Source organism: Fistularia commersonii, chromosome 24 (assembly GCF_037954325.1).
Source record: "Fistularia commersonii isolate RoL2024-O1a breed Wild chromosome 24, RoL_Fcom_v1.0, whole genome shotgun sequence".
Taxonomy (NCBI): Eukaryota; Metazoa; Chordata; class Actinopteri; order Syngnathiformes; family Fistulariidae; genus Fistularia; species Fistularia commersonii.
Genome location: NC_141307.1, coordinates 6,094,679 through 6,118,384, shown reverse-complemented (window position 1 = coordinate 6,118,384; position 23,706 = coordinate 6,094,679). Strand labels below are relative to the sequence as shown.

At 44.4% G+C, this 23,706-nt stretch overlaps 1 protein-coding gene across 1 annotated transcript in view; it reads right to left on the bottom strand.

The window, feature by feature from the left end:
- Positions 1-663: 663 nt before the first annotated feature.
- trim71 (tripartite motif containing 71, E3 ubiquitin protein ligase) overlaps positions 664-23,706 on the bottom strand; it is a 38,624-nt gene continuing 15,581 nt past the window's right edge. Inside the window, exons 2-7 of the mRNA XM_086171446.1 lie at positions 20,724-20,891; positions 15,637-15,771; positions 10,242-10,484; positions 9,234-9,731; positions 7,669-7,809; positions 664-6,979 (exon numbers count right to left, since the gene is read on the bottom strand). Coding sequence (XP_086027572.1) covers positions 6,407-6,979; positions 7,669-7,809; positions 9,234-9,731; positions 10,242-10,484; positions 15,637-15,771; positions 20,724-20,891 — 1,758 coding nt within the window. The 3' untranslated portion in view covers positions 664-6,406. The remainder of the gene's footprint in view (positions 6,980-7,668; positions 7,810-9,233; positions 9,732-10,241; positions 10,485-15,636; positions 15,772-20,723; positions 20,892-23,706) is intronic.

Sequence of the window (23,706 nt, the reverse complement as noted above, 5' to 3'; positions counted from 1 at the left end):
CAGGAGCGACTGCAAAGTTGTTCTTGGGATTTAAAAGGACAGCGACTGAACAGGTCGTGTTTGCGAGATCACGCAAGTTTCCAATCGTGTGAAAGATCTAGTTTTATTCATGTAATAATGGCTGTACACAAGTATATTATTTCTGCAAACAGTTTCTTAAGTCTCTAAATATATTTGTCCAATTCAGGTTTCCACATGTTTCAAGAGCTAATCCATCCTGCAATCTATTATTTTAAAGGTCAACCAATCAAGTTTTCTCTACTTAATGTAGCCCATATCTAATATCTTAGTTTTCGTCTTTTGAATACATCTGTTGGATCTTAGTGACTATCACATGTACCTCATATTTGCGATTTCAATTATTTTCCAGGTTAATTTCCGCTCCTTTTCCTACTGTCCGCAGTGACAGATGAGCGGTCTGAGTTAATTCTAGTTATTAAAAAAAAAAAGTTAGGTCTCCCTCGCTGGGGTCACCTTCGGATCAGTCGAGCACAACTAAGAAACCCGATTGCAGCGCCCCCTCCTATTCTGGGTGCCAACATGTCATTTGAGCCAATTCCTTAATCCTAGGAGTATATTTACATTTTATTTGCACTTCCTGGGTGACACGGTTGACCGATTTAAAGCGGAGCAGTTAAAAGAGAGAAATAACAGTCACACATTTTGAAGTCAAAGAAATACAACTTTATTTAAGTGTAAACAACAAAACAAAACAAAAAAACTGCATAGGAAATGTTTAAAGTCCACAGAGTGCAGAGGGAGCAGCGGGTGGCCAATATATTATAGTCTCCTTTGCCTTATTTAGACTGAAGACCTGACATCTGCACTTCCACCCCGCGCACCGTGAGCAAGTGTGTGTGAGTGCGTGTGTGTGCTAAAAAGGAGGGAAGGTGTGCCGGCCAACGCGCACTAGATGTCGAAAAACGTGCGCACTCGCACAAAAACACACACACACACACAAGTGCCCACATGGCAGCGCAGAAGTGCCAGCAGCACCCATCTAAACTCAGCTGGCCCCCGCCGGCTCGCCCTGCCTCCAGGACTGTGAGGAGGATACATTCAGTGGATTTTCTGCTCAGACAACAGATGCGGCGCACAAACACGACACCCCATCCACGCTGCCGCGCGAAAGACCGCGACAGACGCGGAAGCCTCGGGCCCGTTCTGAGCACGGCGCCTCGTGTTCCACCTGTGTGTTCTCCACCTGCTTCCCTCAGTATTGCTGGGGTGGAACTCGCAAAAGCGCCACGAGATGATGGGTGCGACCCCGAGCGGCCCCCGGCTTCCGTTCGGTCCCGCGTTACGAGCAGGTGGACGGTGCTGGCGAGCTGAGCATCGGCGAGATCCCATTTCACCCTTTTCTTCACAAAATACATTCTAAAAGGGTCAATGGGCATCGAGTGGTGTGAAGTATTTGTACTTTTTTTTTTTTTGAGGGGTGGGGGTAAATCAGGGGGGAAAAAATTAATCAATAGATTTCAGAGGGAGGAATAATTTGTTTTATAATATGTAAATGGACACACAAAAGAATCAAGACTAGTACTGAGAGGTCCAAACAGGACAATGGGAGGAAAAGAAATATCACTACGTCTTCACTACGGGGACAACGAGACACCTGGGTTACAGGGCCACGGAGAACTACCTGAGTTTTATCTTATATATATATATTTATATATATATATATATATATATAATTTTTTTTTATTTTCCTTTCTAAATTTCCCAACCACTTTTCTGATCCTATCTTTTGAGTATACAATCATTAAAAGGAGGTCTATGACCTTTCACGCGTCACCTGTTGCAGCTTTGTTTATTTCTCTCTCTTAAAGCCTTGAGGCCAGAAATAAAATGGTGGACAAAAAAAAAAACAAAAACGCAGGGGCCCGACCGTTTCCTTTCTAAAACGACAAAAGCCGCGGCGGCGATCCGTCACGTGCTCAGCAGGCGCGTCAACTCACTTCTTGGGATTCCTGACAAAGATTGCTGTCGTCGTTTTGTGCCGGAGAAGCAGCGCTAATTCCTGGCGTGAGGAGAGGACAGAGCGGCGGGTCACGGGGGTCGGAGAAAAATGGCCACCGATTTAACATCTAACTCAACGCGTGTCGGAGGGCCAAGACAAATAAGCACTAATGGGTGTGGGGGTGGCCTCCTGCGTGTATCCGAGTACTGCCTCTACGGTGTTGGGGAGTTGAGGCACGGCTGGCTGAACAGGTTGTGCTCTGCGGAGCCTCAAGAGAAGAAGAAATACAATCGCAAAGGTCAAAGGTTAAATCCATCCAACGCAATCCTAACACACATACACATCTTTGGGTATATATTTTGGTAAAAATCAGCCCAATACGTCGTTACCCGCCCCGTCTCGAGGATTCCAACACCTATCTGTCAGTATAATACAAGGACTTTTAAAGCATGCAATGAAAAAAAAAAAGAGAAAGACAATGGTTTTAAAATACAACTTGTTTTTCCTCTTAAAGAGTGAAGACCTAAAGATCTTAAGGATAGAATGCTGCGATCGTAATTTTAAAAAAAGATGCAGACATGAATGAACGTTTCACACAGTAATACTGAAATGCAAAAAAAAAAACAAGGTTAGCTGTGGGTGGGAACCGAGCGTTGCGTTCAAAAGCAGCAGGTCGACTCAAACCGGCTCGCCGTCTGTGTGCTAATACTTGCATTTCAAGGGACAGTTCACCCCAAAAACTAGATGAGAGAGGAGATTCCTGATTCCCGATGTTGATATTTCGCAAGAATCTTGCCAGCCGGATGCTAAGGTGTCGTTTTCGAGTACAAGTTCCTAGAATAGATTTATAGCCGCAATGTGATTTCAAAGGAACTTGTTTTACCCCTGGGGAACCCTCTCTTTCCAGATCTGCGCGTGACAGCTTCCAAACAATAATGCCCCAGAACATTATCTTCAGCAGACCGGGGTCCGGGTTTTAGCAGTTTCGAGGCCCTGGAAAGAAAGGAATCTCTACAGCTGATGTGATTTTAGGGTGAACTGTCCCTTAAGGTCATATAAACCTTTGTGTATTTATGAAGCCACAGTCCGAAAAGTGCCAAACGGCACGCTGAAATATCGGTAGATTGTGCTGGAATCGGAGGTCATTCTTGTGCATTTAAAAAAGGCGGATTTGTAATGTTTAAACGCTCTAAAAGAGGCGGTTTCCTCTTCCCCCCCTGTTGCGCACAGTAACAAAGTACAAGTGGAATCTGCTCGTTCATCATCATGAGGTAAAGATAGTCGGGGCCCAGCCCCCTTAAGTGCATCCAATCAGAGAGCCAGGATTTATCCTCGCTCGCTCCGATCTTACATTTGTATCTCTGATATTATGGTCCAGTGACACTTGCTGTCATAACCGCACGGTCCGGATGCCAACGCTGTTTGGCACAGAACTCTCAGAGATCATTTTGGCACGATGCTTTCGGTCTGAAATATTTGGTTTCTTGGTGATTTTTTTTTTTTAATTTTTAAAAGGCATTTCTTTCTACAGTATGCAATGCAACAAACCGGTCGAGGTGTTCAGGGCTGAGGGACCACAATACATTGTTTAAGCTGTCAAACATGAGACAGTACCACGATCTTTGGTCCTAGAGATGGGACATGTACTGCACTGCGACACGACAAGAGTAAGAATGAGGTATATGTTTGAGGTATAAATATCTGATGAGGTACGTTTAAATAAAAGAAATGAGGTATTTAAGATGTGTGTAACAAGTCGAGGTATTTGGATGTTTTAAGGAGCAGTAGCTTTGCGTGGCCAGGGGAGGGTGGGGGGCTTCTGGACGCGAGGTATACGAGGAAAAGAGGTAAAACAACCGCTCGGGTACAAAGATACGTCTGAGATGTGAGGATGTGAATCCCGATCATGTGCGGACGAGCTCCGTCCTCAGAGGCCGGAGCAAGTCGGTCTATTCTTTCATTCGATCCCATTATTCTCAACACTATGCTAAGGGAGTGACGACGGAACCTGAATTGTCTCGCGCTTCCGGTAAGACGCGGATTGAACGAATGGTTAAAGGGTTTTGAAACGCAACAACGCATCCAATGCAAAGCATTTGGATCTACTCGTTCTTGTGGGATTGGATTAGGGGTGCAAAGGCTATTGTTTTGTCTTTTTTTTTTCTTAGGCGCTACTTTGAGCCTTTGGGTCATCCTATAATGATAAATGTGAGCCGCATCATTTTAAGGGGGGTGAGGCGAATGAGCGCGAGAAGAAGAAAAGTGTTGTCTTTGGCGCAAGTTGTTGACCAGGACGTTGACCAGGATTTTTTTGCGCCCGCTTCACATAGTGGTCGCGGGATGTGACGGTTCTCCAGCGGGAGAAACCGATCTCCACGCAGACAGTGCTGTTAACTTTAGTCTTCCCGGCAACAATGATTACGAAAACCTAGAGCCCGACCGATATACATATCTTGTTATTTTATTGGTCCGTTGTCTGCGGGTGCCCCACGCCGAAGCTCCTCGGACGCTGGTGTTTAGCTGTGCCTCGACGTCAGAAAGCTACTTTGTGGGTTTCGGATCCCAAGTTAAATGCAACACCTTTCTGGTTTGAATTTCTGGTGTTCAGGTGACTTTGGGACGTTCGGATGGCACTTCGTAGGTCCGGGTGGGGCAGATTATTCAAGTGTTATTAGATTATTCAAATATCGGTATCTGCATCGGTCAGGCTCTAGACAAACATCTATAAAGGTTTGGGTTTTTTTTTTTTGCTATTGTTATTTGCCATATTTAAGTTGGCCATTGTGCAGAAATTCTAACTTTGGTTGACTCAAGTTGTTGGTCTACAGACCTCCATCTTTAGAGGAGTGGTCTTCTAACACGGGACCTGAAGACGCTGCCTCGGTCTCCGCATCAAGCAAAAAAGGAGAAAAGGAAAATAGGGGCAGGGGCCTTGCGATCGCAAAATTCATCGGGTTTAATCAAGCATTTGGGCCCCAGAAGCCAAAAAAGGGTGGCTTTCAACCACAACCTGCATCCAAAGGATTGTTTCATTAAAACTGGTGTCAATGTCCTCCGGACAGCCGACGGAGGTGTCCACCTCTGAGGCTTTTGTCACACAGCATGCCTCGTCAGCAAGGTTTCATTAATTTCAATGATTAAATCTTTACGTCAATGTCACTAATACGGCTTCGGGAAGGGTGCGAAGGGCGGGAGGGGGGGGTCTCATCTCCGAATACATTTCCAATGGGTCCTGCCTTTTCGGAGGGTACGCAGCTCGACTACCACGGTGGTGCCGGGGAGCTACGAAGCAGGTTGTCTGTTTCATCAAAATTATTCGTATGGTCTTATCAGACACAAATTGAGGGATTGAAGAAGCAAACCCTGGGTTACGATCAGCCTAATATATTCTGTCCCTTGCGGGCTCTTTTGAGGGATCGTTTAGGAGAGGAATTCCAACATTTAATTTTCCCCCCCAAATTCCTTACTAATTCACGACGACTTTTACGAGTAAAGCTATCGAAGAGCCTGGCTAGTCCTGATCCTTTTCGAATCAGTCCAAACATGACCTGAGCGATTTCTGATTCTGTCGAGTTTGGCATGGCTTCACGCTCTTTTTTTCATTTTTCTCAGGGAGGGAGGGCTCTGCTGACTGTGCAGAGCAAGAAAAGGGTCGATGCATGTGTCAAAAAAAAAGCCTAAAAATATGAAAGGACACTGCTGTACCCTAGTTTCCTTCCTAGCAAAGCCTTCTAAATGAGAATAAATCATGCAGCCTCTACAGCGTTCTGAGTATTGTCTCAGCAACAACATTCAGGAGGTTCACTTAACTCATAATTCGAAATGCACAGCAAGAATTCCATTGATCCTGTGCAAATATCAACTGAAGAGTCTATTTTCTTTCTTTCGTTCTTTCTTTTTTTTTTTGTCTCTCTTAAATAACAAAGTATAGAGGTAGACTTATCTTTGTAAAACTTCACGGACTAAACCTCTGCTCAGTGACTATGAGTACATTCATAAAGAGCTAAATGAGGTAGGTATGGAGCAGAGGGCACAAGATTTCAAGAAAAGTGAGAAATTCCCTGAGTAGGAAACTTGAGGAGAGCTTCCAGAGAAGGTTGGGAGCAGCTGCGATTGAGGAAGGGAAAGAACATGGCTCTTTTTCTATTGATTATCGATTTGTCGAGGGTCCCCTTGAAAGTTCACGCCAAAGATTTGCAGAACACGAGTGAAACTGTGTTTTAAAAGAAGAAAAAAAAAAATTGAGGCTGCATTCCCCTTCTCATCCGGACACTCTCAATCCTCTATGAGCTCTCCTCCTGTTTTTCCTTTTGTTGTTTACTAATTCATTCTCTCTCTACCATTTCCTTCATCGGAAAAAGCCAAACGGAGGGAGAAAATGTAAAAATATCTTTTTTTTTGTCTTTTTAAATTTTTTTTTTTTTTTTTTGGTTTTGTTTTTTTTTTTCAGAACTTGAGAATACGATTATTTCCGAAGTCGACAACCACGATGACGCCGTCGGGCGTCACGGCCACGCCAGAGGGCCGGTCCATCTGTCCAAAACCGCTTCCCTGCGTTCCAAATTTGCATAAGAAGTTTCCGTTGGGCTCAAACACCTGGACCCGGTGGTTGCGCGAGTCCGCCACGATGATGCGGTTCTCCTGGTCCACGGCGACGCCCTGCGGCCGCAGAAACTGCCCGTTACCGATGCCCTCGGACCCCAGGAACCGGGCCGACTGGCAGTCCGGTCGGATGACAAGGAGCCGGTGGTTGTTGAAATCGGTCACCACCAGGTGGTCCTCGTGGTTGAAGGCCACTCCCCTGGGAGAGTCAAAGTGTTTCCACAGAGCCCCCTCGAAGCCGTACTTGTTGAGGAAGGAGCCGTCGGGGGAAAAGAGCTGCACTCGGTGGTTCCTGGTGTCCGAGACCAGGATCTTACCCTCAGAGTTGACAGCAACATCCCAGGGATAGTTGAACTGCCCATTCTTGGTACCCTTTTCCCCAAACTTCAGCAGGAACTGGCCCTCAAACGTAAACACCTGTCAGACAGAGAGAGCGTCTTAGAGCCCGTCGTGTTTACATCAGAGCAAGGCGAGAATAAGCACGAGGAGCCGCGTGTTTACACTCAGGACAGAGTTTAGACGTTTTCAGAAGCTAACAGGCTCTTAAGTCTTTCCTTTTTTTTTAGTATACACATTTTCTGGCCTTTGGAGGTTTGAGTACGGCACAGGATGGGTCAGCGCTGAAGATCAGGAAAGTCATAAGCCACGATTTTAATAGTAACGTACAACGGAACCGCATCGAAAGAGTTTATATCTGATAATTGAGATGTTTTATTCAACTTGGATTTCCATAAAGGACTGTTCAGACACATGGACAGATATACAAACATATTTCCAGTTGCATAAGTCCAGTTGCCACTGACAGATTTTAATTTTGAGAATTAGCCATTATCTGGATGAGTGGCAATCGCAAGACATTTCTCGTCTTCTGGCTTTTTTCCAATTACTTTTCAGGTGCCAATAATTTATGTTTTCTTTTATTTAACTGATGCTTCAGATTTCTTTTCAACGGCTGCCAATTGACTCGTGTCACTTCCAGATGAAATTGAAATCAATCAAATTACCGGGGAGGGTGAGTGTTGACAGCTAAATTGACTTTTCCACTTCCCGTCAAAAATAAAACACCATCAGAAGCCAAATGGCACATATTGATAAAGCGGCCCCACCTGCACACGGTGATTGTCCTTGTCGGCCACAATGATTCGCCTCTGACTGTCACACGCGACCCCGGCAGGACGATCAAACTGACCGGGCCGTGAACCCAGAGAGCCAAACTTATGGTGGAAGGTGCCGCAGGGCTTGAATATCTGTGGAAAGATTGCAAAGTATTGATTCCCTCTGATTATTTTGACGTTAAATGACAGTTTATTCCATGTTCGAAGGCATACTGGCTAAAATTTCTGCTCAGGTTCTGTGGAATTCCTTGCTCTTCCTGCTATTGTAAAGGCACGGCTAACTTGCTCTTCTCATTTTTCACATAAGCAATCAGTATGTATAAATATATGCACGTGTGTGTGTTTATAGGGAAGGGAAAAGGAAAAGCTTCCCTCACTCTTCCTGGCTCCAACGCAAAGTTTGCTCAGCAAATATAGCGCTACATAAATATTTCTTCCTAAGATCAACAGTGTGGAGCTTGCATTAACGACCGAGTGACTTCAGGGTTAAATACAATCTCGCTGCGGATTTCTCTTCAGGTGTTCATTTGTCAGGCTGAGCGGACTCTCTTGGGAAGGAAACGCAGCCAATAGTGAGAAATAATAATTTTTGGGGATCTGCAATTCATGAGCGCTCAACAAAAGTATGGCACCAAAACTGATGACCGTTTGTAAAGATCTGCGGTTATCAATATGGACGTGAGCAAAGGCTGCGATCAAATGTTGGGTCGGGTCTCCTTCCTGGTGCCGTCTGTCTGAGGCCGTAAGAAAGTTGTGAGAACAAATATTTTCACTGGCTTCAAAACCAGGTTTGTACAGCTGAAGTTTCATTTGAGACCATTCAAGACTTTTTTCTTTTCCTTCAAATGCCTCTCCGCCTGAAACTTTTAATAATATACGGAATTTAGGAAATTTGATTATAAATGGCCTATTCAGAAAAAAGAAAAAAAAAACAGAGCCACGATGTTAATGATTATTTCAAAAAATGCTAATAATTCTGCGGTTAAAAGATTGGATGTCAATAATATAAAACATGCCTTGTATGAATGTGGGCTGTGTTTAAGCTGTCATAAATAAATAAGGTGATACAAAATAGAGTGACACATCAGAGTGAATACAGATACCGTAATATTTCATTCTACACCTCACCTTTTTAATTTCCAGGTCAGAATAAAAAAAATAAAATAAAAAAAAAAAACGGTAAAATTGACATCTCTTTACTTACACCTGGATGAAAAATACAGGCAGTAGTAATGCAGTTTATGTACCGTAATTTCTGGACGATAAGCTGCGACTTTTTTCACGTAAACAACGATAGGGCTAATATATGGACTTTATTTGGGGGGGGGGGGGCTAACAAGCTTCACGCCGCTAAAACATTTATACTCGTCACATCGGACCGATGAAATGACCGGGAAATTCTGAGTCCCTCTCAACTCTGACACCGAAGAAGGCGACTTTGACAGTTTAAGTGTGCAGGAGGAAGACCAAGACAGCGATTGGCTAGCCGGTGCGGCTTATATAAAGGTGCGCTCAATAGTCCGGAAATTACGGTATATTTCTCCTGTGGGTTCTACCTGTATGCGGTTGTTACTGCGATCCGCCACCACCACGTATCCTTCCTTGTCCACGCTGATTCCCCAGGGCCGGCACAGCTGACCGTCTCCCTCGCCCTCGCACCCGAAGGATGACACCTGGGAGCCCAGGGAGCCGTAGCTCCGCCCGGATTTCACCGTGACCTTGAAAGGGCTTCCCTGGATGTGCTGGTTACAGACGAGCACCGACACCAGGTGCTCCCCCTCGCATTTGGGCAGGTAGCTGACAGTGTAGGAGCCGTTCTGGTGGTCGGTAACTTCTGCCGCGGAAAGGTTACTGTCGGCCACAGACATGACAATGGCGGAGACCGTGTCGCCGCCGGAGAGACGCGGCTCGCCGTCGTGGTCGTATCCAATCACGGTAAAGGAGGCGGGCTTTCCACGGAGGGCGCTTTTCAGACCTTCGCCGTGAGCCTTAGTTACCGGGGCAAAGGCTCCACTGCTGATCAGGCCCATGGACTGGATGGCGATGTACAGAGCCTGCAGGGTCACCAGATTATCTTAGATTAAAAGTTTAACATGGAAAATTTCCACAAATGTGACAGAAAAATCAAACTTTAATTCAATATCCCGCTGCAAGGACTTGCTAAACAGGAGAAATATTTTCTTCTCCTGGTTTAGCGTGGAATAAAATCTGGAGTGTCTCGACCGAGGCTTCCACTGCAGCTCCTGTCATAACACAGGACACGGACATATTTCCCAAAAAATAAGAGGCAATGAATGATCCAAGGGGATTTTCTCCAACATGTCCCTGTCACCCCCCTCGCTTTTTTGTGCCGCCCTTGTTTTTCCCCTTTAAGGGGTGCAATTATGAGGGAATGTTGGTGGATGGTTTCACTGGGAAAGCTTAAAAAGGTAAGGGATCAGGAAATCCTTGAGGAAACATTAGGCAACTTCATTTTCTTAAAGGATTCCTGGATGAAATCCAAGGGTGTTTAATATGATTTCCAGGCACGGGTTGTTTTTTTCCCCCCCGTTCCTTCGTCTTACCTGATCTGGAGGTGTGAACATGAAGCGGTCGTCCTCCTGCGGCTGCAGCAGCCCCCTGAGTGCTTTGAGCTCATGGATCTGAGTCAGCATCCGCTCCCTGGCCAGCAGCACGTCGATGTGGCGGCCCTCGTCCAGCACCTGGCTGACGGCAGCGATGGTGCTGTCCAATTTGGTCAGACTCTGGTGCAGCTTCTCCACCTGAAGGTACAGGGACTTGGCCTTCACCTGACGGATCTTCTCCACCTGGAGCGAGAGTTGCAAAAGTATGAGCATCCCCCAGCAGTGCTGGCATCCAAAGTCAGGAATTGTTCCAGAAAAATGAGCTAAAAGGAACTGAAAAATCTGCCAGATAAGAAAAAAACAGAAGAAGCTTCCGCTGACATAAAGCTTCATTGTTAGTTTGTTTCTTTAAAATCTTCCTTTCCTCTTTTAATTCAATTTTATTACTTTTTAGAAGTGATAATTAGATTAGACTGGCATAAGCAGCAGAAATGCAGGATGAGCATGTTTTCAGTTCTATGGGACTTCTGTCCATTCCTCTGGCTGGAGCCCGGGACAATTCTTCCCATGAGCGTTCCCTTGACCTTCTTGAATGCGGGTGAGTGGGTAACAACTTCAATTCGCAGTTTTAGATGAACCCCTTTTAAATTTGTCAGAAAGTGCAATTCTATTCCTCAAATCCTCTAAATCATTTACTTCCGCTCTGTCTGCCAGACTGCATGAAAGTGGCATAAATCAGCCTCGGACACCGGGCTGTCTGGGAACTTGACCGTCCCTCTCCTCTTGTGCCACACTGCGTTTAGTACACGGAACACGTGGATTAAAAAACAAAACCAAAACGGGAATAAAACTTCACATCGTCAAGGTATCGTGACGAGAAGTAAACGCAACTAACAGGCCCATTGACTTTACTGCGAGGCACCATTTCTCCACAACTGGAGGTCTGGCCAGCCCGTTTTACGAGTGCGAAGCGGGTCAGTGTCAGCGCACAGGCGAGGTTGTAAATGGGTGATTGAGTGTTACAGGGACACACATTTCTGTTACCGAGAGTAGACAGATAGAGTTACAGTACAGTCAGCGAGAATAAAGCGAGGCATTAAAGAGGGCGGGAGAACCTGAGAAGCAAGGATTGGCCTCTTACTTACCGTCACCTAACAAAAAGAAGAAAAACACAATAGCCCCACAGCCTCAATGGTTAGAGGGACTTTTGATAAAAGAGCGGGGACTAAGAGTCCTAGAGAGAGGGTCTATTGTTAATCCCCAACATAAGTGGAACTGCAATTTGCATCTGTGAGACTAGAGTTACACTTTATAGTCGCCCAAGACAAAGACTTTAGTTAGGCTTTCCGATGGGCCGACAACTGGAGAGCTTTGCGCACACTGAGGGCGGAGCGGAGAAGCTGGGGTGCGTTTCAGAGAGAAAGTGAAAAAGAAAAGTTGCAATAGACCAACATTTAGGGTGGGAGGAAAATCTACAGTGTCAATGCTAGACAAAAAACAAACCCGTTTTCTTGCTTGTGCACACTAGGAATAACTCAAGTAGCTTTGGTGCTAGAAGAGTGAAATCAATTGCTCTTTGGTCCACAAGAGGGCGCTTGGCTCAAACCGATCAAAACAAATTGTTTCATCACAATGGACGATGAACGGACTGAAATTAAACCCCCGTAATATATTTTGCAGTTGTATTAAGTACCGATTGAGATATTATGATGTATTTCAAGTTTTAATATTGAATCTGGACTCATTTGCCATCTTTTCCTTTCAGCCTCTCCCCTCATTGGTGGCCACAGCCAATCATCCTCCTCCATCCAACCCTTTTCTCTGCATCCCTTTCTCTCCAATCAATTACTTGCATGTCCTCTGTCATTACATCCATAAATCTTTTTGACTTCTCTGGCATGATCTGTCATATTCCGGGACATCTGCAATTCCCACGATACAAACTCGGCGCCGCAAAACCATCATTTGCTGGAAAGCCCCTGGAGCTCGGGAACGCGTTGCTGAGCGACAGCAGGGTCCTTCACTTTCCCTTCCTACCAGCTGATGATCACACTCATGGAAAAGTGAGTACCGAAGAGATCGACGGTCACGGTTTGTGCAAGCAAGCCGACCTCATTTCAGCAACTTATCAAAATAGCCACTTGGTTTGTGCGGAGATAAACAACTTCTTACCAATGGACAATTTGGTGTCTTCACTTCACCTACGGCATGGTTTTGGATGGGAATAAATACATGGGGAGAACATGCAAACCACACACAGAGGTCCTGAGATTTGAACCCAGTCATATGCATATATTATTTTTATTGCGATAAGACCAGATGACTGGTCACTGTGTTGCTCGCCACCCCCGATGAATCCCAGATTCAACTTTAGGCAGATCTTTGCAGACACAAGTGTCGAGAGGAGGTGACTAAGGAGCCGCAGTTGCCGATTCTTTCTTTCCTCCGTGAATCTCACCTGGCTGTCGGTTTACGTGAGGAGACCAAGCAAACAAAAGCCAGCGCCGCTAAGACACATGACAAAAGACGTGATTGTGAGCAGGGCGCACACAAAGTCAAGACCGCAAAAGACGTGTCTTGCCAGACAATCGTGACATCCTCACTGATGTGAGGAAGACTGTGGAGTTATAAACCCCGCTTGTTTATTATTCAGCTGACAGATTGACTGATCACTCAGTTTGGGGGTGGGGGGCTTATTTGTCAGTTGAACCCACGGTGAAACGGGAGCTAATTTCTGCGGCATTCACCTCTCTGGCCATTCAAATGCAAACCTTTCATGTATAAAAAAAAGGGGGGGGGGGCTGCCCAGAACTTCCCACAATGTAGAAAATGTAGAAACCCAACAATGAGCTAGCTCAGGCAGGTGTCAGACTGCTAGTTTGGTAAGAACTACTTACTCACCATAATCACTCACTGCTTTTTAAACAGGTCGGCACAAGAAACAGCTAACAGAACATTGCCTGCTGAGAGAACCACAGCGCAACCTCTTAGCAACTCTAAGCACCATGTGATCATCATAAAACCCATGTGCGCCTCCCTTCTTCAGAATGAAGCTTTTATCTGCCCCCTCTGGTTCTCCTGCAACTCCCACCGTATGAAGGGAGAAAGCACAGAGATCATTGTAAATCTTGCTCGCTACTCACCACTTACATACCTTACAAGAGGCAAACGTGTACAGTCGATCAGTTCAAAGCGAGGCAAATGGCAGCAACTCTGCGTGTGTGTTTACACGTGTGTGTGTTTGTTTGAGGGTTATCGTCGCCTGTAATGAGTGTCAGCCTTGAGATCAAGAGTGTGTTCTGCGGTTGTGTAAGGGGCGGGGGGGGGGGGGTTAAAGAGGGACGGCGGTAAGTGGAAACCTTCTTTTTGACACTTTGACCTACACACATACAAGTTGTAAATTCTGAGGGCATAACACACAACTTGCAATGTTTCTGAGCTACTTTTGACGGTAGGCAGAGGTATTAAAGTAGGATATATTGGCAGGTGTAGAAATATACTAAAAGCCTCCGGCACCAACTTCATCAACATTTTCTCCTGTCATTTATATTAAATTTTAAACTCCTTTCACCGCTGACCCGTACAATAGCATGGATTGTGAGCTGAGATGCTTCGAAGCGGTGAAGGTCGACGAGGTCGATGAAAATACCGCTTCACGATGAATCAAGGGGTTGGCTTTCGGAGATATTCGGACGTCACACTCGGTTACTTATTTTTTGGATCAATTGTTCATTGGACGCACATGTTTAATTGACCGCCGTGTCATTCAATGTCAAACATACAGTTCATGTGAGACACGATGCTTAAAATGCCAGACGTCAATGTGGAACCGTTCAAACTGAAACAAAGATCTTCAAAATCGTAAATCATTTGACATTATATCCTAATTCCAAATTCAATGGACAATGTTTCCTTTAAAGCAATTTTGCCCTGACATAAGATGGACAGAGGTCAAGGAGCTCTGTTATTTTGAATACTGCCATCAAACAACCGTTTTCTATGCAAATATGTTACATTTACGGCAAGTATATCCAATGTAATCCAAATTGTTTTGATAACATTGTCCTGTTACATGCACGTCTGTGCACGTGAGTCCATTCTTGTGATTGCAAGATAGCAGAGGAACCGTATTAAATCATTCAGTCGCAAACCCTCGGCCCTTTGCTACTTACCTTAATGTTTATCACGTCTGGCGAAAGATTGTTTTAAGGAGAGAAATGTTTTGCGTTAAATGTCCTTATTGATTGATCTCATAATTTGTCAATCAGTATAAAAAATGCGCTGTCAGGCTGAAGTCCCCCCTGCCTCTCCCCTCCATCGCAAAGACCGTACTGGAATAAGCCACGTGATTTTTATTATTGCATTACCCTGATGAATGATAGCAGTGTAAGCACCCTTTATCATATAAAAATCAATACCAGCGGAATAGCTAGCCAGCTAATAATTAAATTACATGGATTTAGGTCACTCAGCAGACCGCAAATACCTGTTGGATTTGTTTACCTTACAATGTCCTAATAGGATAAAAACATCAGGAATTTGCAAAACAAAAAGCCTCCAGCTGCACAAACGGCCAATTTGGATCAATCAACTGTATTCCGCTGTGCGCCTTGTGCATTCAGGGGTGGATGATGATGCCTGGCCATGATGTCTGCTGGCAGTGAATGTCAAATATTGAACCATCAAGTCGTATTAGCTGGAATCCAGACAAGCGCACAATGTTCTCAGCGAGAAGCCCACACCCTCCTGCCACAGGCTTGTCTAGGATAAGAAGATTCTGGATGGTTCAGGACTCGCCCCTTCAAAAGGAATGCTGCTTACCTCCTGTTACGCAGCATGTTAAACTTCTTATAAGCTAGCCACGCGACCCACAGTTGGTTAACACTTGATGTTAATATGGATGTTTGACGATATGCATTTTTTTAAGAATGGAAAATACAAAGGCACTCAGAAGGCTGCTAAGAACAGGGGTTTTTGTTGAGCGAGGCATGTTTAATGTGCTCGCTTTGCTCTCATTATCCACAGAGATTCACAACCAACGGTATTCAAGGCCCCCCCCCCTGCTGAATCCACTGAATGATAAACGCGTCGATTAATTGACTCAAGGTACCGTGTTAAGCATTTAATGCTCGATTAAAAAAAGTTTATACAGTCCTGACTCGGGGTCCTTTTATCATCATCATCATCATACTATATTACCAACAGGTTCAGTCACTGTGTTATGTGCAGCTTTCTTACCAATTTTGTTCTAGTTTTGCCCGGATTTTGTGAACACAGAACTTCTGTAACACACCTTTGCAAAATGTCATTTCTTTCCGTCTCTCGTAGTGCACTCTTTCCAATCCCAGTAATTTATTCAAAAAAACAAAAGAACATAATACGATCAGCAGCTCACCTTCCACAGTAGTTCGCACTCCCTCTCCTCGAGCGCTTTCTTGTGTCTGAGGACGAGTGCCTTGACTTCGGTCTGCACCACCTTGGCCTTGATCTCCACCTGCTCTGCCATGGCCTGGACCTTCTCCATGCTCAGCTGGGAGAAAACACACACACACATGCCATGATCATATTTCTGCGAGCAAAAAGAAAAAAATGCTACAGGAGCTGCTTATCTGTGAAGCGGCATCATATGAAAAGCCTTTTTATTACTCAGAAGGAACCACAGATGAACCCCAGAAACAGGATGTAGTGGATCAGGATGCCTTAAAAGAGAGGGCACTGTATGTGATATCCTGCTAAGTGGAGGAAGCAAACACCTGCTCTGTTATTGTGATGAATCCCTTCCTCACACCTAATGACTTCCCTGGATGGGAAAAGGAAACCGGGGCCGGGACAAGGAAGTCACTTCACACGGCACAAATGACAACATCTGCTGGTCTAAGCCGACACACGGCCCGTTATTAAAATATGGGAACTCAGCGCGTGGACGACAACATCAATGCGTCTTGCATCAATCAAGAAAATCCATGTAGCTTTGCATATATAAACCATAACCTTAAGCTGGATTTTATAATCATCTGGGTGTTTATTTTTCTCTCATTTTTAATTTTTCCCATTGGTATTCACTTCAATCTAAGGGCATATTTTAACATGTGAATTAAGTTAAAGCCAGGGGTTTAGTGTTTGACCTCCTTGTATGGGAACCAGGGGTTTGTAGATACAGATGTACATACTGGGGGAAAGGAAGACTAAAACTCAACTGTGTGATTAAACGTGACACTGACCATTGACAGTTTTGGCTTTTATTACTCACGATTTGGGAGAAATCCTGCCATTTTTTCCCCCATGGCATTTTCTGAGAGGTCAGAGGGTGAGCAGGACCTCACAGGGACGAAGGGGAGGTGGGATAAGGCTCTCTTTGTGATATCTGCCGCGGGGATCAGAGGTCACCTAAACCTTACAGGTCGTGATCTGCAACCTCTGTCTTAAGACACATACGGCCCACCCCCACCACAGCCCTGCAGGGACAAAGCCAGGCAGGCGGGGTCTTGCTCTCTTTTGCCAGCCCATTTGAGGTGGGTGGCTAAAGGGACAACTAAATCAGGCACGCAACAAGAAAATGGAGGGAATGGCGAAAACTGACTCGTTAGTTGTATTTTCCGAATAAACTATTTTATTCTTAGCCCCGCCCCCCGAAGCCTTCGAAACCCTCTTTTTGAAAATGTTTTTACTGGAGTATTTTCCGTATTCAAGTAAAGCCGCAATCTGGTCAATGTTTTACATAACCAAAGGTATGAGAGTGGACCATTTAAAAGCAAATACACCAACAAAGGCCTGCAGCCAACAAAAGAGCTTTCTGAACTGGTCAATAAAATGTCAGAAGAATGTGAAAAGAGCACGAGATGGCAGCTTGAAATGCTGCAAACAATCTGTCGGAAAAAAAGGTTAAAATGTATAATTATGGCATTGCTCGATTTCTTTTAAGAAATAAAAAAAGGACCGCTTGATCATGAAATTATCGGCAAGTCTTTAAAAAGTAGATAACTTATATTTGATCAGCTACTAAAACAAGAACATCGCTATTCCAGACACCGCCCGCGCACAAGGAAGCAATGATACTCAAAATCAATTCACAACTCCAACCCAACTAGTTATTCTTTGAACTTTTGTGATAAATCAAAATAGTTAATCTAATGATAAATGTCCTCCTCTCCAAAGGTTTCTGGCTATCGGCCTCTTTTCCTTCCTAACGTTAAAGCAACTGTACATTGGGATCGATTCAATATTTATGACATCATCACCCAGCCTCTTACGCAGTGCAGTAGAAGTAAACACTTGAAAACAGAATAATGGGACGTTTTAATTCAAGAGATGCATAAGACTCAAGAATATACGAGCGCTGGTTCTGGTTACTGAAATCTAAATTTAACATTTTCAATTTCATGGTGGAAAGAATCACTTTTTAGATGATTACCCTAAGGGTCTCATTTTTAAGGATAAATCAAGTACTACTGTTCATTATGTATTCCTTTCCATTTCCTGTTCTTCTTGGTCGCCATGTCCAGCTCAGCCTCTGCGTCTCCATATTCCCAGCAGAGCACAGCTTGCAACACAAAGAGGGTCAAACTGACCAATCCCAGCGCAGAGGCGGGGCGCGCTGGCCAACCACGAGGTCACCAGTCCGGGGTCAGGGGTCAGGGAAGATAATAGGTGTGGAGTGGGCGGAAATTTCCTACCTCAAGGGACAAGACCATGTCAATGTGTGTACGTGTGTGTGTATTTGTGTGTGTGTGTGTGTGTGTGTGTATGTGTGTGTGTGTGTTTACACCATTATCTGGCGTCAGCATTTACTTCCACGATGACCCGGGACAAAATCGACACACACACTGTGGAGCAGCACGGCATGGCGCTGCCAGATGGCAGGCAACATGGTGGCACGAATCCCCACTTCAGCAAATGAACACAGGGATGTTCATCTGAAGCCATGGCTGAGGAAGTGCGTGCATCATGTAACGCGGTTTCCGTTACAAAGTTTGTTCCACATGGCAGGAGGGGTGACATTTAACCAAGCCAATCTTGTGTTGTGATACAAGGTCTTGGAATTTCAACAACACTCGCCGTGACATAAATAACCAGCCATCGCGGTGCAAAGTGCGTCCCGGTCACACAAAGGTCAAGAGGAGATACGGATAGGTGAGGCGCAAGCCCCGCTGGCGAGATACTACATACCAGCGTGTCACACGACCACGGCGGAGCTTGTGTTTTATGTTTGGGACTTGTCTTTACCGAGGTCATAAAAATGTCCCACCTACCAGGTAAATTAGACATTCTGTCTGCGTGATGATGTGAACATGTGATAGCGTGTGTGTGGATGTGATAAGGCTAGAAGATATGGGGGGATTGACACGGTAATACTCTAGAAGTCACTGTTTTGATTTACAGCATCAGGTGAGGCAAGAATAACTGCATGTCAGATGAGAGTTTGGCCTCAGTGATTATAGTGATTTAATTCCACATGTATTCAAAATGAATGCGAAACTTGTCCTTTTGAATGAATAATAACAGTTTTAGCTCATTTCTTAAGAAATTCTTATGTTGTTACAGCCTGTCATCACGCAAGGGCTTTTACGGCCGCTCCCAATGATGCGACCAATTGCGAAGCACCAAACGAACTGAAATAATTCACATGTAAAAGGGATCTGGAGACAGACGTTCAGGCCCCGCTTACTCATTCACCTGCACACACCTGTCCAAGCACTGCGGCCGTGGGTGCGGGACAGTCTGTTTCTGAAAGCGTGCCTGAAACTGTTGAGGGCGTGGTTTGTGTTTGGCCAGAGAAAAGGAGAACATCCGTACACTGCAAGAAGCTTCAGCGAGCAATACCCAGTGACCGTCACTGATCGATAAGTATTTCAATCCTTAATTGATTGTGACCAGGGTTACTTTTAATGTTGATACTTATTAGTTTTAAAGACAGCAGAAATATTGGTCAGCAATACATCTCTCAAACGGAGTGTAATGTCTGTTTGACATTACGGTTCGGATATTAAACTGAGGCCGAGTGCAAGTGGTTGATGACAGATTTATATGTGACGCATGCGTTGCGGACTCATAGTCAGAGACATATACTATACTTCTATCGCATTCTGCTGGAGGTAATCACATACTTGAAAAGGACATCGGCTGATCGGTTTGTTTTGTGCGTGAAATATCGACCCTCTCATCACTCACACGAGAATCTACCACTTGAAAAGCTTTCGAAAACCTTGGCGTCCAAAGAAAAATGCAAGTGGCTGTAAACCTGTTGGACGTATTTTACAAAAAAGGATGCGGAAGCTTCTAGAGTCTTCACACTTAAGCACATTATGTTGGTTACAGTCTGATCTACGGATCAATTGTTGGCACAAAATAACGAAATGGGGGCGTAGACAGGAGGGCGGTTTTGAACGCAAGATGTTTTACAAATAAAAATTAGAGCCTCGAGTTCAGATGAAAAGATATTTGAACTATCTGCAGGGCTTTCGCAAGGGTGCACCACTAACTCTACTAATCTCAATGAAGAAAGGCGGTGAGGGGGAGAGGAATGAGAGAAAGAGGGCGAGAGGGGAGAGCACAGTGTTCCACTTTTAAAGAGGGAGGCGTCCTTTCTCTGAAATCCTTTAAATACCTCGTCCCCCCTCCCCCCTGTCCTCCTCTCAGGCTCACCTCCCCTTTGACCTTCATCCCTGCCCCCGCCGGACCTCACCCTATGTGACCCACCCCCTCCCATGACCAGCTGGACACCTCTAACCCCAGGCAATGGGGAGAGAAAAAGAAAAACCAGGACTGGTCAATCTCACAGGAATATCCAAGTTGGTTCGCTATCAGCAGCTCAATCTGCGCCGATGGCCGATGGCTGAGGCAGAGGCGCGGCAGCATGCCTCCGTGAGCTTCAGCGCAGAAGGATGAGTGGATTTATGCGGTTTGACCTTCCAGAAGATTGTCTTTTTCTTATACATGGGCGAAGAGCCGGGCTTTGTCAAATAAAGCCTTAAATCACTCTGACTAGGAAAAGGCGTCCTTTCGCAGCTACAGTCTACTTGGGATGACCGAGCAACAATTATACCAACAGACGGCAACCAACAGATTTATACCAACAGATTTACACAGCACGTCTCAGATCTCCACATCCTACTGGTGACTTCTACATTTTTTTGTTAAACTTTCTTACGTCAAATTCCCTTTTAAAGGGGAACCATCTCGTATCAGCACTGACACTCGCATTACACACCCAAACCTCCTCAGATATGCGGCTTTGGCCGCCAACCTTAGAAAATGAAGCCTGTGACCAAAACAAATTTGAGTTCATTTTCATTTTAGGACCCAGAATGTCTAATTCAGTGTCTTTTCCTAATGAAAACCTCTTAAAAATGTGACCTTTTCCAACTGGGAGGGCAAGAAATACATGAATTGGTTCACTTAAAACACGTAGTGTTACATCTGTCTGGTCTTTTCTGTCTGAGCCTTAACACCACCAACCGAAACGCGCCCTTTTTTATATCTCACCTGCACGGCCTGTCGGCCCTGTTGTGCGTCGGCCAGCAGCTGGATGGTGATGGACCTGCAGTCCTGAACGGCGTCCTGGAGGTAAACAAAGGTGTGGCCCATGTGCCGGCCCATGCTGCACTCCCTACAGATCGGCACTGAGCAGGTTTCACAGAAGAACAGGAAAACCTGGAGAACAAACAGTGGGCAAATTATCATTTGCACATTGAGAATGTTAAATGTGGACAGGAAAAAAAAATGTGATATGAAAAAAATAAAATAAAATTTAAAAAAATTGAAAAGAAATCAGACCTTTTCATTAATCTTGACATTTTAAGTAATTGAGGATTTTTTTAAAAAGACTTTGAAGGAATCCCAATTCATAATTGATGGTGTGAATATTCCAGAGTGAGATGAAATGGTCTGGAAGCAGACTGTTAAATTATGGCTACATATTTTCAATATTAAAAAAAACCAAGCCCGCGTTGCACTTTGAGTTGAACAATGTTGAGTCTGTAATGACAGCCAACCCTCAATAAAAACAATATATTTGAGTGTGTATGTAGACTAAGATCTGCTTGTGACGCTCTCTGTGTGACCAAAGGGAGCTGAACAGTTGTTTTCTTCTCCACGTTTCTCAGACTGACACTGGAACGAGGCGCATGTCTTGCAGCTGAGCACATGTGATTTGACTGCTTCACATTAAAATTTCTTTTTTCCCCCAGTAATAAACAGTTTTGCTTTTCAACGCCAGGTCTGCTAGAAAGCTGGTTTTTGTGTGGCTTTTATTTTACAAGGAGGGCTAACCCATGTGAATAAACTCATACAGTACTACAGGTCCACGAGCCAAAATAAACGAGACAGATGTAGTCATTTGTTTTCCTTGCTGACCCAAATACATAATGAGGTGTGAAAACCACGAGACCGCAGTCCATATTGTGAGCAAATAGTCTGTTTGACATCTTCACAAATCTCAGAGCTGAAAAAAATGCTCCGCGCCCTCGAAGCACCAAACAATGGAATGAGAATGGCAGGAATAATATATAAATCTCAAGTGTCTCTTCCACCTTGATTTATGTTTTTTTACAAAGTGTGTGTTTGTGCGTGCACACATGGGCGTGCGTGTGTGTCTGAAAATGCCCATGAATGTGTTAACAAGTCTGTAGAAGGTGAGCAGCCCCATTGGCAGATGGCCGCCTACAAATAGTGCCACGTTCAGGAGAGACAGAAGTACTAGCCACAATGTACTACAGCCATTTATTTAAAAAGCGGTGTGTAATGTTTTCTGGAATACTTATCTTTGCATTTCATGGAAATAATTTGTCAACAAAGTGCTTGCATACAGCTTATCAAAAAAAGGGGGAATTAAAATGGAAAAGAAATGCGCAGTGATTCAGTATTAATGTATTTTAAAAACAGCCATTTTATTACTTTTTGCATCACTACCTCCGGATATCATGCTTACAGGCACACACACACACGAGCACACACACCATCAGGATTTAAAGAAAAACCTTCTTTTCATGTTAGTGTATCTCAGCTGAAGTGCAGCCTGTGCGTGCCGGAGCCAATTCAAAGATTTTAAAAACACAGAGCAGGTTTAACAGCGCTGCACTAAGACAGTAAAAATAAAAACATCATAAATGTTTAACACAAGATCTAAAAGACGCATTCCTGTTTGAGCATGCGTTAGTTCTTTACAACATTCAGAGACAGGACATAGCCACTGCCTACAACCAACTGCCGTCACCAATCAACAGCTATTCACCTAGAATGTCTTTTGTTTTGTTTTAAAGGTGAAGGCAAACACATCGGCTCATCTCTCCGATGGTCAAACAAGCTCTCACGTGACGCCATGTGGTTACCTTTAAAATGCCCGGCGCAGGGCAGTAAAACCAGATCCACATGTGCACCGGCTGCAGAGTATATCCTGCCTTTTACACAAACACACAATACAAAACACACGCACAGCTAATTAATGAGGAAAAACTCATGAATAATAAATAAGTCATCTAAATGCATGTTGGACCATAAAATCTTCTCTTTCAAAACACTTGGCCTACAAAGCACAGAAGGACTAAAGGCCAGCAGAACTGGATCAATACTCATTGTGGACACTTAACATCTGAGAGGGGGGTAAAGGAAATGATTTCAACTCCACGCTCCTGCATCAGTTAATTATTGAAATCAAACTAGTGAGGGGGCTTCAATCTGTTCCAGTTTCTGCATGTGTTCATCCTCTCCAAGGGTCAAAACATTTAGCCGCTTCTGCGATCGTCCCCATAGCAACGGCTTAGAGAAACAAAGGGTTTTGTTTCCCCCCCTTAAGATTTCCATCATAAACATTATTGTGGGTCTGTCGGAAGCTCGGTTAATATTCAGCTTAAGTGGAGGATGCAATGGAAAACATATCTGTCAATAGTTTATAAAGGTTGTGAAACCAGTTGGGTGTTTGAACATGTACTGAGGTTACGTGAAAGTAATGCAAAGGATATCACATGGAAACAAGGAAATAAAAATATTTGACTGTATTTATTTGGGAAATTAGAGCTATTTCTTATACATATGTAAACACCCACATACATATATATTTCCCCTCTGGGGATCAATTGAGTTTATCTTAATTAATCTTATCTATCTATCTATAGATATCTTGTTGTCTACATTTGTTTGGGAAAACGACCAAGCAGAAACGCAATCCAATTCAATGACTGAGTAAGGATTAATTCCACTCGTCTGTTTTTTTCCTGATTTCCCCACGGCATTCAATCCAAACAAAAGGCAGTGATCATCGAAAGCTGCAAAGGACGCTAAAATGTAAAACAGCAGACAGTGATTCCACCCAGGATGTATGTGGTAAAAACAGGAAATTGGTACATCATTAAATACCCTCACGCCTAAGTCGTGTTGCTTCGGCGGTATCTTGTTTGTGCGAAGAGGCACGAGCAGCTGATCACGGTTTGATAGAAAAGACCCCTGGTCCCAGAGGAGAATGTCATTTAAC